This window comes from Melanotaenia boesemani, chromosome 3, assembly GCF_017639745.1.
Source record: "Melanotaenia boesemani isolate fMelBoe1 chromosome 3, fMelBoe1.pri, whole genome shotgun sequence".
Lineage (NCBI taxonomy): Eukaryota > Metazoa > Chordata > Actinopteri > Atheriniformes > Melanotaeniidae > Melanotaenia > Melanotaenia boesemani.
In genome coordinates this window covers 38,013,306-38,032,577 of record NC_055684.1, presented here as the reverse complement: position 1 = coordinate 38,032,577, position 19,272 = coordinate 38,013,306, and the positions used below count along the sequence as shown (strand labels likewise).

General features: G+C 40.9%; 1 protein-coding gene across 4 annotated transcripts in view; it reads left to right on the top strand.

Annotated features, from left to right (window-relative positions):
• Window positions 1–19,272, top strand: part of cdh4 (cadherin 4, type 1, R-cadherin (retinal)) — a 240,945-nt gene that overhangs the window by 143,270 nt on the left and 78,403 nt on the right. For 3 of the 4 annotated variants that reach the window (XM_041981128.1, XM_041981127.1, XM_041981126.1), the window contains one exon: window positions 13,166–13,392. In XM_041981128.1, the coding sequence (XP_041837062.1) occupies window positions 13,166–13,392 (227 nt within the window). Of the gene's footprint in view, window positions 1–13,165; window positions 13,393–14,599; window positions 14,636–19,272 lie in introns of those variants that run through there. The other variant, XM_041981130.1, reaches the window with a different exon arrangement.

Genomic DNA, 19,272 nt, shown 5'->3' with positions numbered 1-19,272 from the left:
GCCCTACTCTGCAAAAAGTCAGCTTTCAAAAAGAAGAAAAAAGTACAAAAGTGAGTATATCAGTCAGCAGCTGAGACTTTCCTGAGTTAGATTTGATCATGTCTGAAGCATCTGTTTACTCACTCTGGGTCAAAAGATTATTATCGAAGGCCAGACATGTTTGCAGATGTTTGCAGGATTTTGGTCAAATCTTTGTTATCTTAAAAAATAGTTTTAAACTTCCTCTGAAGTAATTAATCAAAGCCTCGTGTTGTTTAACAGAAGTAAAAATTTGTTTCAACCATGGATATATTAATAATTAGTAACCCACCTCTACACTCCTCTGTTTATTGGTTTGACATGGATTGTAAAATGATTTCTTTTTGGACATTGTCCAAAGTAAGTTGCAAAGTAAGATTTTCATTGTATGGGAAAACCAGCTGTTTCTTACCTGTACTCATGACAATAAACGCTTAGAAGGCAGCGTTAGTGGAAACACCTCAACACTTTCAGCTGGTAGGAACTCTGCTATCATGTATAATTACTTCACCATCAAAATCTTCATATACTTCAGTTTCAGTTTCCCTGCTTAGATCAAATCATCTTAAATTGGTTTTTCTTCAAATGAAAATGCATCCATAAATGAGTCAGAGTGGCAACTTCCAACATAAGATAGCAGTCGGTGTAGCTAACCTCTGAGATGGCCTTGATCTCCTCATGGGGAAAATATGGATGGATTTTGTCTCTTGTCTCTGGCCCTGGAGACTAATGGCTGGCCATGGCCTACCGCTTGCCCCAAAGGGCTTTGGAGTGGAGACAGGATTAGAGAGAGATGGATGAGAGAGTCGGATAATGAAGGAGATCTGTCTTAAGTCTAATCATTGGCTTTAGAAGACATGATCTGGGTTGGCGAGAGGGAGCAGCAGAGAAGATAAGAGGGTTTTTTACTTGTTGTGATTACACCTTTTATCTCAAACAAGCACCTGATACATTACTATTGTTAAATACTTCATTTATTTACATAAATAGGAAGTTTCAGTGAACTTGGAGAAGGTAGTCGAGATGGAGTGATACACCTTTTGTGTCTGCTTCTCCTTTGGCCTTCGATCCCTTAAATAACTCCGTCAGCCCGAGCAGAATTTTCTGTTCCCTTCTAAGCGTTTATTTGTAATGCTAATTAGGGCAGTCGCAAGAAATCAAATCAAGATGCTGAACACAGCTGCTAAACAATCACCAGGGAAGGATGCAAACACTTTTATGCTAATAAAGTAAAGATGGAGAGAAAACCGGAGAGAAGAAATGGCTGCCGATCGGCTCAGTCGGTGGTCCAGGGTGATTGAGAGAGAGGGAGAGCTGAAGGAGAGAAAGAAGAAACGAAAGAACATAAAAAAAAGATGGAGGAGAAAATTAAAAGCTGATTACCCCGTGAGTGAGTCTTTGGTTTCTCTGTGGACCTGGAGGAGGTTGGTGGTGCTAGGGGTGGGGCAGAGGAAGGAAGCTTGTTTTTGATTCTTTTAGCATTTATTAAAGCCAGTCTCCAGGGTAATCACATCCAGCTAAAAATAAGCAGCTAAAAGGTGCTGCAGCCATAAACTCTGGACACAGACTGGGTCCCATCTCATGTAGCAGAACTGAGAAGCTATAACAACTCTCATTTCTGCAGTGTCTTTTTTATGTGCAATTAAAGTCTGAAGGTTATTCAAATCTGTAGCTTTTACTCTGCTGAAAAGGGCCACTTATTTAAGAAAAACTGGTTTTCATTACAGCGTTTATACGGCTGACTGACAGCCACAGATATTTCCCAGAAGCTCCTTTTGTCTCTTGATTCTTGCCTGTGGTTTGCTCACATTTCCTTCTTTGTCCCCTGGCCCAGCTGAGGTCCAACTGCCTCACTTACAGCTATGTGAAATTATTACATTGTACCAGGAGATAACAGACACTATGTAGCCTTGAGGCACTTTCTTCGCTTCACCTCCTTAAAAGCGATATTGCTGTGATAAAGCGTGGCTCTTTCTCTGCTCACGCTAAATCGAAGGGGAAGCCTTGAAGCCAAGGTCTGGTGAGTGGGAGCCAGATGAAAGGAATAAAGAAAGATTCAGTTTATATGTTTGTGCAGCTTGCTGTGGTTCAAAAAGAAACATTTCTCATTACCATTGCACTCTGAAAAGGGCCGATAGCTCAATTGGGGGGAATATTCAAGGCTGTTATTTCCTGCCTTGATGCAAGTTTTTCTGCAAAGCGTGGACTGACTGGGAGTCAGATTCCACTGACTAGGTCTGATCTGAAATTAGTGGGGAGTTGCCAATGAGATGGTCAGCCAAAAGGCCTGCAAGAAAAGAGGAAGGGTTGTGGATGCTCATTAATGTTTAGAAAAGTGTGAAGTTAAGCAACATGCTGCGTGCTGTGTGACAGATGGTCTTGTCAAAAGTAATTAGAAAGTTTTAAGGCTGTGTTTGGTCATTTTCAGATACTTTTTAAAAATGTGTCACTTTTTGCTTTTGTCTTTTGTTGGAGAAAATGTTGGTAACGTTTCCTGTCAGTCATTCAACCTTTGATTGTTCATGTCACAAAGAGCCTGACATAAACACATTGGTGCCCCCTAGCTGTGGCATGCTTAGTAGCCAGCAAATTCCCAAACAAAACCACACTCACACACATCCACACAGTGGAAAAAAGCTCCTGGGCTGAGTGGTGGTGTATTAATCACACTGACGCCTGGCACTGCGATCTGTGACCCAGTCTTTTAATTGCATCCGCTCTGCTTTGCTCCGGCTCTCCCTCTTTATCTTGCCTTTTCCCCCTTCCTCAGTCCTCAAGCCTCCTCATTCCGGAGCCCAGGAGAGGAGACTAATGCAGAGATAAGAGGAAGGGCCGTGGATGTGCTCCATCCAGAGAGCCCCCACCAAGACTCCCAAGACAGCGAAGGGAGCAGCTCTTCTAACATGGTGGCATTCAAGCTGACACGTAGAGCGAATCTGTCTAATGTGATGATGTACACGTGAAGTGAAGCTTAGAGAATTACAAATATCTATATCTATAAAAACATCCACCACTCCCAGTTACATTACTGACAGGTCTCTGGTATGAAACTCATGCAAGCTTTGACACAGAAAGACATGTTTTTATCTGTTTAAAGACACAGGTGAGACATGGAGAGGTTGCAAGGATGTGCACGGATGCTGGTTAGACAGATGTAACAGTGCACTTCCAATGTGGCGAGAATTCGCAGCAGCACCAGATAACAAACATGTGGTGTTTAAAACATGAAACACGAGCACCGACACAAATGCAGGCTGACAGAACCTTCTCTCCCCACGCACACACACACATGCAGACCTTTAAGAATACAGTTGATGGCACCCATAAGCATTTATGCACCAGCTGTAATAATCGTATATGCAAAGAGCCCATGTCACACACTCCCACTCTGATGTCCTTCTCCTCTCTTACTCCGTCTTTATCTCTCTTGCTCTTGCTCGGGAGCAAAACTGCACACACACTTGATTCGTAGTGGTTTCCTTTTGTGTGTGTGGCAGCTGTCAGAGGGAATTGTGTGGGTCTTTGTTGAAACAGAAAACTGCAGAGGCAGAGAAATTCGTTTCCAACCGCGGCCAAAAAAAGAAAAAAAAAAATCCTTTTCAGGAAAGTCACATTGTACCTGCAGTGTTTTAAAAACAGCAGCATGTAAATTGAATTAGTTATAAGCATTCCTGTGGGGGCACAGTGGGCTGGGTTTCAAAAGAGTTTCAGGGCTTGTGAATGTGCTGCATAGGTTGCCTCAGGTTTGACTACAGGTTCACGAAATGCTTCACTTTATAGGGATAACTCATAACACTTTTACATCTTTACTTGTCAGTCTCACCTTTTTCACTTCTGCTTCTGCAAGTTGCACCAGAAGATATAAACTTTTCTATTTTGTTGTGTCTGGTGGGTGGAAGGAATATTAAAACTTTTCTCTGGCAACTTAACGTTAATATATGTTACTGTCAGGTAAACGGCTCCTCGTTGTTTTATTTAATAAAAACTTTAAATATAGGTGATAAAATCAGAACTGTCATTGAAAAGTTTGTTTTGTTTTTTTGTTTACTTACTTTAAGCACTCATTAAAATTCTCAAATTACTTGATAAGCACACAAAATAAGCCGACAGTCATCTCAGATCTGAGCATTTTTGAGGCTGTTCACAGCTCCGTATGCACAAGATGTTCAGTGTTAGTGTTGGTTTACTCATCAGTGGGCTCCGGCTCCTGTCTATCACAGCCTCAGCTTGGCAAAAATACTGTTATTTGCAAATTGAGTGGGTGGCGTAGATTTTCCCGTTGGCTTGAGGAATGCAGTGGCGTACCAGAGGGGAGTGTTTACTTAGCACTGTGCTACCACTGTGATGAACAGCACCTTCAAAAAAGAAGCTCCATATGCTCAGTCTGGACCTATTTATTGGCTTCATCGGAGCATACCTGACTCCCAAATTTCTCTGTCACACGTTGTTCCTTAACTTTTCTCCTAACTGCATCAGCCAACTTTTGCACACTTTGATGTTTATTTTTATTATCATTTAGTTTGCACAGCATTCAAATCTGAAAACAGAAGACTGAAGCCCATCACAAAAATGATCAAATCAGGAGGAGAAGCAATAAATTTGTGTTGACTCATGCAGAATAGAGGCATAAAAGGCAGGTAGGAACAATAATAAAGGTTGCTATATAAAACCAGGTCGATAAAATGATTCATCAGGTCTTTAAGATGATAAAAATCTTATTGCCTGATCACTAAAATGAAATGTGTATATGATATATTCAAACTGAGTGAAATTTTAACTCTTTTAAAGTATTTATGACCGGGGAGAAAGTACTTGAGTCGTCTGCAGGGAATTCGAGGGGAGGAGGATAAATCAGAATCAATGCTCTTTTTTTTGTTCCTGTATGTATCGCATACAATAAAATTGCACCACTTTACCTACAAAGAACTGCACACACACACAAACACTCACACTTATTCCCCTTAAAAAATAAGCCATAAAAACCATTAACAAACAATAAAAGAATTAACTAAGTGCAAATATTGAAGTAGATGATAGCAATGTGACTGCAAAATAGCACAATTTGCACTGAGTTCAGCATTCTGACTTCAGGAACTATTTGAGATTCTGACTGTGTGTGTTTTAGGTAAATATAATGTTTACCAGAGGTCTGCAGAGAAAACAGGTGGTGAAATAGGTTTCACAATAGAAGAAGCTCTGCTGCTACTTCCGGAGTGGTGGATGTTTTCCAGAGGGGAGCACAGGGATCTTCCGGGCTTTTTTTTCTCGCTCTCTGAAGAGCAGCTCTGTCAGCTGCAGATCAGTTTCCAAACCAAGAGGTGATGGCATAAGTTAAAACATTTTCCACTGAGCAACGGCAGAGCAGGTTTGGAGGAAGATGGATTTTCTTCAGTGTTCTGAGGAAATAGAGCTTCATTTGAGCCTTTTTTACGATAGCAGCTGTGTTCCCAGACCATTTAAAATCTTCACTGATCCAGAAATTTAAAACTGGGAACAAAAACAGGCCCCAAATCTCCAGTGGCCTGTGCTCCTCCCTTTTCCACCTGAAATCAGTAACAAGCTCTTTGCTCTTTTAATGTTTAGGAAAAGGTTGTTATGAGAACACCATTCAGACAGTTTATCCTCCTCATCTCTATTAGCAACATGAGTCCCATTTGAGATGCGGCCTACCACAGTAGTGTCATCTTCAGATTTTATAATCAGGTTAGCAGGGTGCCGTGGATAAGATGAGAGAAGCTTAAACATAGAAAATATAAGGATAGTGAGAAGAAGAGGGTGGAGAGCTGTGAGAGTGGAGAGCAGGGATGGAGAAAGTGAGAGGAAGAGAGAGGTGAGGCGTTCATGGTCAACGGGTGAACATGTTGTAGGCAGCCGCAGAGGGACGAGGGTGGCGTGCTCCATGTGGATGCACAAAGCAGGTTGTGCAGAGTGACCTGCCGTCTGCATTATGCACATGTAATGTACCCATACAAGTGCTGTTGTTGCCTCCTCTAGGGCTTTGCTGCAGATCTACAAGCAGGAGGAGACAAAGAGCATAAGTAATTGAGTGTGTTTGTGTGTGTGTGTGTGTGTGTGTGTGTGTGTGTGTGTGTGTGTGTGTGTGTGTGTGTGTGTGTGTGTGTGTGTGTGTGTGTGTGTGTGTGTGTGTGTGCTGGGAGGACTTTGTGGTCGATGGTCACGGCTGTTTGCCTGCCCTGTTTTAGCTGCATCTGTGCTGCGCCAGCCGCTCTGTTGGACAGCTTTTTCTCTGCCGTACAGAGTCCAGAGAAGAGCAGCCGAGCAGAATGACACCAGCCTCAGCTGCCTGCCAAACATCTCAGTGGATGCAGTAAAATATACAGGACACACTCACACAACGCATGCACACACATTTGCACAAAAAGAAGCTTTCAACGGGACGGAGACACAGATAGAGGATGCACACACATGTTTTCACATAGACAGCTAAAAAGGAAAAGAACTTAATGCATAGACGGTAAACATACACTCACAGGTGGGGTTTACTTTCTCTGATGTTTCCACCTCATATAACAGGAACCGGGAAGCACAGGAAGCTTCGTGTACACATCCAGCCAGGCAAGAACAGAAGGCAGCTGACACAGTGATCTCATCCCTTTTATGTAGATTCCATTTCTTCCTGATTCTAAGAGCTGAAGCTGTTTGATATAAGCGGTCCAGCAGACTACGTTAACCACACCCTGACAGATGCAGGCTTGAAAATGTCTCTGGGTGACTGTTAGACCAAATCCTGGATCATTCACACTGCAGACATGTTGTATGTCTAATCTAGTGTTGACTACCACATACGTTACATACATTGGTTACATATTTAAACCAACTCCCTGTTCATATGAATTGAAAAGCCAAGTTCATTCGGTCACATAAATCAGTCAACTCATAGATTCTCCTGTGGATCAGTGGTGACTCGACTTCACATTTAATATAACCAGTGAATATATATATATATATATATATATATATATACATATATATATGTATGTATATATTTTAACTAATTTTCTTAGGTATTTCAAACATGGTCTTATTCAGGAATAAATACCAAATCACTGCAGCCTTATATCACGCTGTGCGTAACAATTGAGATCTTTCTAACAGGCTTTTATAAGACAACAAGTATTGTGAAAGTCATTCTAGTTTCCTGGCACAAGGTTCTCTAATGCACCATTTTCCAAATGCAAGAAAACAGCCCACCGTTGTAAATTTGTGTCTTCTTCCTAATCGTCTCCATGCAAGGTTGGACACGTGCAGGCGATGCTTTTATCTGATATTTATAAAGCAGGAGTTGTCACCTCTTTGCCCGTCACTCTGATGTGTGAGCTGATGCAGCGTTTTGCTCCCATTTATAATCCAACTATTCCTTTCTTTCGTTTTCACCTCTGTCGGGTTTGTTGCACGGAAATGACAGATTTGATCACTTATGTTGCTTTTTGTTCCCATCCAGCAAGCTTTGTTTTGTTCACAATATCAGAACCAAATATACAGATTTCATTTTTTCTTTTTAACTTCTTGTTGCTATTATTATCATGTCTACTTGTGGTGCAAATATTTTTTATATACTTCCATTTGTGTTATAAATGGTAGTGGAAATTAAGCTGGTGCATGTGCACATAGTCTGAAGATGACTGGATTTATAAAAGAGTAATGGGCCCGCTTTGCTGGTGAAAAGAATGCACGCACATGCTTCTCCTTTGGTGCACTTACACAGATTTAATCATGAATCTACACACAGTTTTTATGATCTGGCCCCAGGACTAAACATTAATCCCATAAGATCAATATTATTGACACAGGCAATAAAAAAGAATAAAGGAAATATTGCCTCATGCTAACTGAGATACAGGTGGAGGAAAGAAATATCACAAAGACCTCAAAAATGTCAGCAACACAGTTTTCTGCACAAACATGAAAATAAAGTGTAAACAGCACATTTCTGAAGGATGGATTAATAACCACATTGCTGATCATCACCAGCCTACATTTATTTCACCATTCAAACACCAGCTGCATCCTCCTAACAAGCATCTGTCAAGCTGCAAATGACAAGTTGTCAACTGGTGGTACTTTGTTAGTTTAGTGGGAACTCCAAATATGTGCCACTGGCTTGAATTCATGATTCCCACAACGAGTCGCAGGAATCACATTCTGTCACCAGTATAAGTTTTTATGGTGCAGCTAGCTAAGTCAGTTGACAACTCAGCAGCTTTTCTGTGGAAATGAGGTGGGAACACCACTGCAGAAAAATCACTGTCTGGTTGGGAGACAAGTTGCTGGAGGAAGAGCTGGAGAAATGGACAACATAAAATACTTGATAAATCTCATGACAAAGACCACAAACATACAGTCAGTGCCAGCAGTTTATGCCCAAGACTTTTCTAGCAGACAGTCTTCTAGAGGTGGACCATGAAAAGCTGGAAAGATGCAACATGAGATTGCATGTGGTGGCTCACAAAACCATCAAAGCAGTCAAGGCTAACAAAACCACTAATCCAAAAGATTGGTTACACACATAAAAAAACAACCAAATAGACAAAAAATGAGTCAACACACTGTGTTTGGAGTCTGTGGAGGAGATAAGATAACCTAGATTTTTGTGTGTGTGTGTGCAGTAGCCCACACGTGCTAATATGTAATATAGGTTTTATATCAGATTTCATGCTGCAATGTTTTAGTGGAAAATGGCTGAAGAAGGGGTTTATAAAACTAAACATATCATGTATTTTTATTGTTAAATATGACATGTTTACATGGACACTGGAAAAAGTTGATCAGTTGTGTGTTTACATGATGGCCAGATTTAATATGGCTGTTCACCATCACCTTCGTCTTTTATCAAAAGTGAAATCTTTTATATCTTTACCCTCTGGAACACTCTGCCCCTCCATGTCTGATCTGCCCCACGGTGGAGGCTTTAAGTCTCGTCTAAAGACCCACTTTTATTCTCTGGTGAGTTGTGTGGTCCTGTGTGTCGTTTTATTTATTTTATCTTTTCACTTGTTTTTATTTATTTATTTATTCATTTATTTATTATCACCATGCCCTTGACAGACTGGTGACCTGTCCAGGGTGTACCTGCCTCTCACCTGCTAAAATTCTGGGATAGGCTCCAGCTCACCCGCGACCTGTAATGGAATAAGCGGTCAAGATAATGGATGGATGGATGGATATTATCACCATTGTTGAGTGTTAATATGCAGCACCTTAGAGACATGTCCTTGTTTTTAAAATGTGCTTTATAAATAAAGCGGATTGGATACTAATTTTTATCATTTTTATTCTGATTGGATGTTCGACGGGATCAAATATGGTCCATGTAAATGCAGCCAATGACATCACAAGCCATCACTGATTATCATAATGTTTGATATAATTTTCATAGTTAGATCTACATGTTGTATTATTAGCTGCATGTTAATCACTTCACATTAAGGGCACATTCACACTGCTGTGGTTTGGTCTGGTCTGCTTTCACAGCTACTCCAGTTCATATAGAGCAGTGTGAACGTGCATTCACACCCTGCTGCGGACCAAAGAAGCTTAAAAACCAGAGGTCTCGGTTAACTTTCAGTGTGAAAGCAAACATGGCATCCAGTGAACCAGAGAGGAATTAATGTAGAACGCATCGTAGTCCAACATAGCTCCTGCTGCTCATACTGGACAGATTCTTGTGAAAACTGTACTGGGTTTAAACAACAAAGATAAACAGAAACCCTGAGACTGAATTCATTTGTTTACTTTTGGTGGATGAGCCATTTTTGGTTTTCTTCTTCTTTCTTTTTAGTCGGTGGTTGTTTCAGAGAATAATTGCCCTCTAGTGTGCAGTTGTTGCAACTGTGTGACGTCGCTCAGGCTGTTTGATCCGCCTCAGTAAAGTGCAGAGTGAAAGCAAACCAAACAACATAACAGTGCATAACTGAAACAAGCCTCCTGGACTATTGTAGTTTGAATGTGCCGTAAGTGTCAGGCTTTCTCAAAGAAAACATGAATGTTACAGAATGTTAAAACTGATTATATTCTGTATAATTCTCATGTTTTAAAGAAGGACTCAAGCTGCAAAAGGGTTCAGAGGATCAAAGCTGAATTTATTCCAAGAAAGTGTGGTGTAAGGCAGGACCTGTGAAGAGGAACTCCCAGTCTGACGATGGACTGGTCACTCGTAGGTGAAGAAACAAGGCTTTTATCTGCATCAGTGATGACAGATGATGAGGGACAGGTGTGCCTAATCCCGTTAGGTGCAGCTGCAGGCAGAGAGTGAGGAGAAGCCGAGTGAGACCAGGAAGTGAGTGAATAGCCAGGGAGGCAGAGCATGACAATTATGGCTGCTGCTGGACCTGCAGGTGTTTGGTAGCAAAGTTTAACGTCTTTGTGCAACACTATTATCACAATATACATATATATATATATATATACACACACATTCATTCATTCTCTTTAAACCGCTTTATTCATTAAGGGTCGCAGGGAAGCTGGAGCCTAACCCTTCATTGTAGCAGGTACACCCTGGACAGGGCACCAGTCCATCGCAGGACCAACACAGAAAGAAACAAACACTCACACTTATCCAGGAGCTTTTTAGATGCAACCCTTCTCCAAGTTGCAGGATAGTAGATCTTGAGGACTGGACTTGGGTACCGCTGACTTAGAGTGACCATTTAACCTGACATGCATGTCTTTGGATGGTGGAAGAAAGCCAGAGAACCCGGCGAGAACCCACGCATACACAGGGAGAACACGCATATATATATATATATATATATATATATATATATATATATGGATGAAGACCTGTGGGTTTCTGCCCTTCAGTGTCATCAGCTGAGAAAACAGCCTGAAGCCTGTCTTCATTTTTTCATTTCAAGTTCAACCTTTTTTTTGGGGGGGGGGGGGACAAATTGATCCTGCAGCTTTGCAAAGCATAACGTGACAGAACAGATTACATGCACTAAAGAACAATAGCAGCAGAAGCACAGCTATCAGCAGTGTAGGTCTTCACTGTTCTTGTAAAATCTGAGAAAGAAATTGTTCCTGTTGGGGTTCATTTCATTTACTTTGTTAAATGTCTCCGTTTTGCTGGGTGCCACTGTATCTGCCTCCCTCCATCCTCTCCCTCCATCTTGCTTTTATCCTACAATCTCCCTCCCTCCCTTTCTAAGTACACACACACACACACACATCAGTATCTCTTTCCTGCATTGTCTCATTTCTGCTGCTTTCATCTATTAAACAGCGTGGCAGATCAGATCCCACTTCCTGATCTGAATGTGCTTTGTGCACAGGACTTTTTAATGAACAAACAAAAACATTATGCATATCTCCACACTTGGAAGATGCGTCAGGAGTTGAGGTCATGGTCCCGGCCCCAAGCGGTTACACAGCAGCAGGCGATGAGTAAACTGAGAGCTGGCTGTGAGCACCTCAGTTTCCTAACATTGATGCCTCACAGACCACATGAGTGTTCACATGCCAACTGGCACACGAGGCAGCAGGCTCAGACAGACCCCCCCAGAGACCTCTGTGGTTTTATCATCGCATTAACATCAACATGAATGTTTTCACCTGCTGAGGAGGTGCTTTTTAACTCGGGATGCATTTGTATTTGTATGTGCACTGAGAAGCACACACATGCATGTTTCTATGCAGCGCTCATGTCCTTAAGCCACACTTCTCCAGCTGCACCACAAGAGACCTGTCTAAATGACAACAATTAGCCTGCTCAGTTCAAGCTAATTGAAATCATTTCCATAATACATGTCTGCCATCGCAATTCATCTGTGGACAGTTCAACCAGGCCGGTGTCGTATTGTCTCAACTGATGTTAAACTCCCCTCTCAATAATATCAAGCAAAGCGTATCACTCACTTCTGGACGCTCTCCTCTCGGCTGTGCTTTTCTTTTGTTTTTAATAAAAATATAGATTGCATTTGCTAACACAGACAGATGCGCACATTGTCAGAAGTGTGTTTACCATCCGTCCCCATTACGCATGCAATTACTCAGAGCCTGAAAACAAGCAGCCTCATTTGTGAGATGCTAAGCTGTGCTGGCTGAGGATCTCATGCTTTATTAGCCTGTTGTTTGGGAGCTGCTTTTGACAGGAAGCTGGGCGATAAATTAAATAGATGGCTTGATAAAAAGCTTGCTGTGCAGAATTCTTCACACTGCTTTTTTGAGAAATCACACTGCCATAGCTCATAACAGATGATCTGTTCCCTGGGTGATTTATGAAATCAATTTGTCTTGTTATCAGCAGCCAGAGTTTGTCAGATACCATCACAGCACATGCATCCCCATTTCTTGGGGGTAGAGTGAGACAAGGGGATGGTGTCTGTGTTTGCCTGCCTGTGTGTGCGCACTAACACACCAGAAATGTTGAAAATACCCATCAGTCATCAGGAGCGTTGATGTCATTGCATCATGCTGGGAACCATGTGAAAATAATGCAGTAAGTCTTCATTAGATTTGGCAACAGAAATGCCAAAGACTTGTCTGAGAGTGTAGATTACTGCAGCGTTTTGTAAGGAGTGTGTTAGCCAGCGCTTTTCACTTGAAAAACTGGCTCCGTCTGTGTCTTTGTGTGATCTGTCCTAAAGAAAGTGTAATGTAAAGTGTAACGGTGGTAAAATCCCCATGAACCCAAACTTCTGTAGCAGTTTTTGTGTGTGCATGCAAACATGAGATTCCTTACAGCTCCTTTTTTTTACAGATCACTGAAGTGGAACCTTTCAAATGCCATTCAGGACCCACATGAGCACTGCACCCTATCAGCCCAGTCAGCTTTAACATGCTTTAGACCATCTCTTCATGCTCTCCCCAGAGGAGCTGAAGGAAATGCTATTTTGACATTGGTATCCAGTTTTGGGAAAAGAATGATATGAAAAGTATTAGGTTCCTCCCTGTGTACTGCGGTTGAGGAACAGATAAGCAGTTTGTTTTGCCAGAGACGTCAAAGCGCAGAATCAGAAATGACAGCCGAAGGGATGAGATATTTCAAGATATGTCTTGATGGATGTGCAGTTAATCTTAAAGCTGCCAGATGTGTCAGGGATTTGCGAGCACCTCATGGAGCAAATCTCACTGTGCTGCTCTCTAATTCCGCACCTCCTTTCCTTCTTACCGTCTGTCTCTGCAGTGAAGTTTGAAGATTGTCAGCGCAACAGAGAGGTTGGCTTCATCAGCAGTGACCCCAACTTCAGCGTGAGGCCCGATGGGACGGTGTATGCAGAGCAGGAGGTAGCCAACCTGTCAGAACCCGTCCAGTTCATGGTTACAGCACGGGGGCTCCATGATTCCCACATCTGGGAGACCACTGTTAAACTGGCCCTTGCTGGACATCTTCATCCTTTACCGCTCATGAAGGTAATGAGAAAAGAAAACTCAAGTATATAATTATATATATATATATATATATATATATATATATATATATGTATATATAATTATCAGTAGAGCATTATTTTCTTGTTTCTTTTTCAAATAAAAGTCAACTGACTGCTAATGAGAATTGGTTGCGAGTAGCAATGTAACTAGCAAAAGAGTTCTTTCTTCCTGTTTTTGTGAATGCAGCATGACTTGAACTTTGACTTGAATGGAGATAAAGATGAGGAGGATGGACGTTTCTAAGTAGAAAACCACTGAAAACCTGAACAGCTCAATAAATGAGATATTTTAAAAACCTTGGTTGCCCAAATCAAAGCGCCACAGTTGTGTGTCCTCTTTAGTTTTCCATCTTTTTTTCATGAAATATTCCCTTTTAAATAATACATTTGAACTGGTAGAGTGGGTTATTGTCATAAACCTGCCTTTTGACTGTTTGACCACTGCTGTGTCTTTGTGAGCACAGGTGTCTCAAATTAGCAATTTTTAATGTTAAAAAAATCCTTAACCCATAAGAGCCCGATGTGATATATTTGTCACATACAGTTTCTGAGACATTTTGCTTCAATTTATGGTATAAACTTTGCTTAAAATCCTGTTGAACACAATCTGATACTTGTCTTCTGTCCCCTAATAGATACCCAGAAGCAGAAAAACCACATTATAATATTTTTAAACCATCACATGGTAATAAATGGTAGACACCCCCCCCAAAATTTTTTAAATTTTTTTTTGTTACATTTTGTTACAGGCCCAAATAAAGACCTCATATTTTAAAAATTGGACTTTTCTTACCATTTTTACATGGGTCGGGCCTTAATGGGTTAACAGTAACTGCAAACAATATGGGAAGCACAGCAGCTGTATGGTTGTCATTGTGTTTAAAATGAGCTGCAGTGAATTAAAATAAGCTCCATGAGCAAGTTGTGTTTGTGTGGTTAAGCAACATCAACAGATGCTACTCCTCCAAGCTCACTGCGTCACATCAGTTTCTTGAGAATTACAAAATTCCATATTCCTGTTTTATCTTTTGCTTTTAAAGGTTTTGGTACACAGCAAAAAATAAGGTGCAGAATTAAGCAACGCCTGCTTCCTGTCACATTTGCATTCAGTCCAGATTTTATGGAGCAGCTTCTGGTGTTCGTCTCGTTTTCAGACCGGATCAACAAGTTGAGGAAATGATCATGGTCGCCACTCAAAGCTCCTTCTGCCCAATGAGCCAAGAGTAAATAAACACAAATCTCTGTTTTAGGCCTTAATTTTAGTGACAATCTAATTATGTTTAAATTAGATTTGAAAAGTCAACCTTGTTTTCTTGTTTCCTTCATTTTTTTCTAAAAGCATCTTCCTGATTCAGTGTCTCAATTTAAACGTCTTTTTCTTTTAATTTGAGCGTAGTCCTTTTCCCTGCATCACTCTCATCCTGCCTGCATTCAAACAAACACACACAGTGTTTATACATGATTTTGAACATTCAGGGCCCAGCGTAGATGTAGTCCTTCTCTGTATGTGACAAGTAGAGACATGATCCTATTTTCAACCAAAGGTTACCTGCTTACCAGGTCTGGCAAATGTGCTGCTGCTGTTACAGGGTTCCGTTCTCCGGCTTCGCTATGTTCAGCGACAAACCCACTATCATTTTTCCTTCACTACGTGTTGAATGCCATTGGGCTTAATGTTCACTCATGTTTCTAATCATGACAAAAAGCCTCAGACTCATGTAACCAAAGCGACCGCAAAGTGGGGATTAAAATTCTGCCCACTCTTGGCGGTGCAATAATGGAGACTGGGAAATAATTGACATTGATTGAGCTAATGTTCCACTCTGGTGGAGTCTGCAAAGACCAGGTGATGTAGTTTCAGTGTATAATTATGTTCTCCACATCGTGGAGCATGAAAAAGATTCAATAATTGAGCAGAAAATAAATGTGTTTTCTCTGATGACATGGAAAATCAAAAATCAGCTTTTTTTTTTTTTTTAATCTGTTTAAATCTGTTCTTTTCACTTGATAGGATAAATACATGCTAGTGCTACATTTGAGTTTAGATCCAGATATCTGGGATGCTGCTTGCATGTTGAAATGAGACATTTGTTTCCTGACAGCTACGTGAGGAATTGTGATGAAGCCACACGTTAGATTTGCTAGACTGTTAGAGTTTCCTGTTACTTTACAGTTCAAAGCAGATGTTTCTGAAATCCTCAAATAATTAAAACCTCTTGAAGGAATAGAGTAAAAAACATTTAGTGGTGACCTTTGAAAGTCTGAACATGTGCTTAATGGTTTGTCCTCGCTGACATCTAGAAGTTAACGTTCATTATAAAGTAATGATGAGAAGTTCAGGGCAGAAAATCTGTTTGTGTGAGCAGCCGTCTGGCTGGATGGTGACCTGCTGCGATGCTTAGCAACCCTGCAGAAGGCTGGGACTGTGGGCCCAGTTGTGTTGTCCACTCCCCCATCTCATTTCTTCAGGAAGTTAATTTGCTGTGGAGAAACACGACAGGTTAACAAGAAGTCATAATTATATCATTATTGTTGCTCCGAGTAAATGTTATTGTAGTTATTGTTGTAGCTAGTGGCTCATAAATGTATGCTGCATGTATTTTTAAGATGCAGTCTAATCTACAGCATATTAAATCTTATGAAGAAACAACAGTGCAATCCTGCACTTACCAGTGAGAGCCGTCCCTTTTTTCCTGAGCGCAGATACTTCTGTGCTGTGGCAGCAGGTCCAGTCACTGCGTATTACTACATGGAAGTTACTGCTGTGCACTGCAGGTTAATTAAAAATTCTGAATAAATATTTTTCCAAAGGAAGCTTGCCCTTGTATTTGCTTAAAGTGCTTCATGTTAGGTTTACTAAAGCAGCAACTGCTCCAGGGTGCAGTGACTTCAGTCTGGTCTTTTTGTTTGTTTTTTATGTGACATGTATGTAGTGTATGCAGTGCTGTGCAAGTTCATGCTCCTCATAGGTCAAAGTTTAGTTCTCACAGGTTAAAATGAATCGTTCATGTTCATAGTTCACCATGTTAATTTTGACCTTGTTAAAAGTTTTATGACAAATATGAAGTTTTCCGTTATCTTTGTTGCATGCTAAAAGGATTGTAGGGTGTGTGTCATGCAGTCACATTTATATGAATAAGAATGTGGCATCTAGTTGCCCCAACTAATTGTTATTAATATTTTTTTTTGTTTTGTTTTGTTTTGTTTTTTTTTTTAGATAAGTGATCAGTCACAAGTTTGAAAACCTGACATTTTGACTTCTATTTATTGAAAAAAAAAAAAAAAAAAAACCTTCTCCAGCCATGATCTGAACCAGCAACCCTCTGGCTGTGTTAACACAAGGCTCACCATCGATCCACCGTCCAACCTGTATTTTTGTTTTAAAGGTGACTGCTTTTGTTGTTGAACTGTTGAAATTAGGTTTATAATTTTAATGTCTGGAACTGGAAATAGTGGCTGAAAACTGCTGCAAGAAGCTCTAGTAGAGCCTGTTCTCATGCGCAGCATGTGGACAGTAGCTGGCCTGACGTCCACCGTGCTCCACTCGGTCTAATGAAAACGTGTTTGTTATGCCAAAGTAAATTTATTGTTGAGACCAACTTTACACAGAAAAATTACTGACACAACTTGAATTTTAAGTTTATGATGCAATTAAATATTTTGTTTTGATTAAAAATCATTAAGGTGAACAAATTCAAGTTTTCTTTTTTAGTGTGAAGATTAGATGCAAGTTATGATTGTGAATTGTCAAACTTAATTAAAAAAAATGGGACTGGAAATATGTAAGTATCCCGGGGTTGTTCATTTGTTTGCAAGGTTACTTTGCTACCAACCTGTTATCAAACAGTGGAGCTGTTTTGTCTCAGTCATCCCTGTGCATGTCGTTCATATATATATGGTTCTGGGTTAAATTCACACACATTAGAGAAGGTTAGAATAAAACAGCACGGCAGCTTAGAGAAAGCTAAACTTGTTTCCTCTGTTTTTTTCTCTGATTTATAAAGCTAAAAATGAACCAGGAAACTGCAGGTTGCTGTTTACATTTTACTGCCATAACTTCAAATATTGTAAGTGAACTGAAGTAAAACATTAACAATGCCATGAAACGTTAGAACAGAGCAAATGTCGTCTTTCTTCCGGAGTATACACACAGATGCAAGCAGCTGTTATTTGAGCCAACTTCTTTGTTTCTGCAAAAGCTATTATAACAGCTTCACATCAGCACAACCTATTTGTGCATAATAAAGCTGGCACAGAGCAGAGTACAGCTCAGTATATCTTCTTTTTCCCAATGGCAATTAAAGAGACTTCAGATACTCACTTACTGTGTTCATTCTCACTGTGTGAAGACAGATTTGTTAAGACAGGGCTGCTGTTGTCTAACAAATTGTACTGTTAGTTTATCTCTATGAACTGGTCTCTGCCCAGAATATACTGTTTCTCACTTCTCTTGCTTTGCTTGCTTTATTGTACAGTACCAGGGAGAGAGAGCTCATTTACTTTTAATAACTAGCTTGATATCTCACAGTTGTGTTTCAGAGGCTGAAATTAGCATACCTCCAATGTAAACCACTAGATAATTTTAGCTTTTAATTTTCCAGCATGCAATAGCACAGCTATTGCAGTGTAGAGCATCTTTGGCTGAAAGCTCTTTGCGCTGTGTTTATGTACTCAGGCTATCACACCTCACACAGGTAGGGCCTCTCGTTGAGTGCTCTCCAGCTCATAGTGATTACATGGCATGGTGGTTTGCCTTTTCCACCAGCTTGAGCCCATCGGTTATGCACTGCTGGATTTGGAGTCCACTGGTTGGTTGCCGGACCGAGTTTTAGTGCTTCTTTCATTTGCATTTTTTAGCACACTCTATCCAAGCAGCCTTACCTGTTAATGGTAGATTATGGCAACACGTTTGAACACTGGACCCTGGGGTCCACAGGTCATTTAAAAGAGGAAGGTGGTACCTATTTTGTAGTGTGCTTTCACTTTCAGATGTTAACATAAAAGCTGCAGGTCTCGATAGGCAAAAAATAGTGGCAAGATTTTCTGCAGTCTTCTTAAAAACACAGTTTTATGTAAAATTCAAGATATCTTTTTTCTTTGGATAAATTATCTCATGGGAGGACATTCCTCTCTCTGAAGGCTGACACTCGGATCTGATCCAGCAATGGAAACTTCAGTTGTAAAGACATAAAAGAAGACTTGCTGAACAGAGAATTGACAATAAACACACACGGTTATTGTGCTGCTCTGCCTGGTAGTCAGACCGATAACCTCCAGACGTCTGCTCCAGGACTCAGGGTCTGCAGGCCTGAAGAGCGCCCCAGCAGTGTGCGGGATGCCTGGGAGCAGAAAGCTGCCAGCTGGCCTTGCCTGCCTGTGGGTGTCAGGAGCCCCCGGCACATCAGGGACACACTGACTTGACTGCTTATCATATATTCATGCTCTCTCACACACACACACACACTCATATTGGGATGCACAAACGAATACACCCGTGCATATGTTCATGCATTATTTTTGCACAATTATACATGTGCGCACACGCCTGCATCAAGGCCAGCACACATGATTTCCCACATGTGCACACAGACTTGACAGAACTCTATCTCTCACACACACACATACAAGAAAAAGAATCTTCATACCCTAATAAGCACATGAGTGCATGTTCCAGTTTTTCTTTCTTTGCTTTGTAATTCTTTGGCTGTCACAAAGCCAGCAGCCTGTCATCTGCCATGCTGTTTGAAAGTGACAGTCACGTGCCTCACTGTGCTGATATCATCCACGAGCAGACTCGCAATAAAGACTATCTCCTGCTATCTGTCTGTCTGCCTGCCTATCTTCTGCTGTCGGCCTCTCT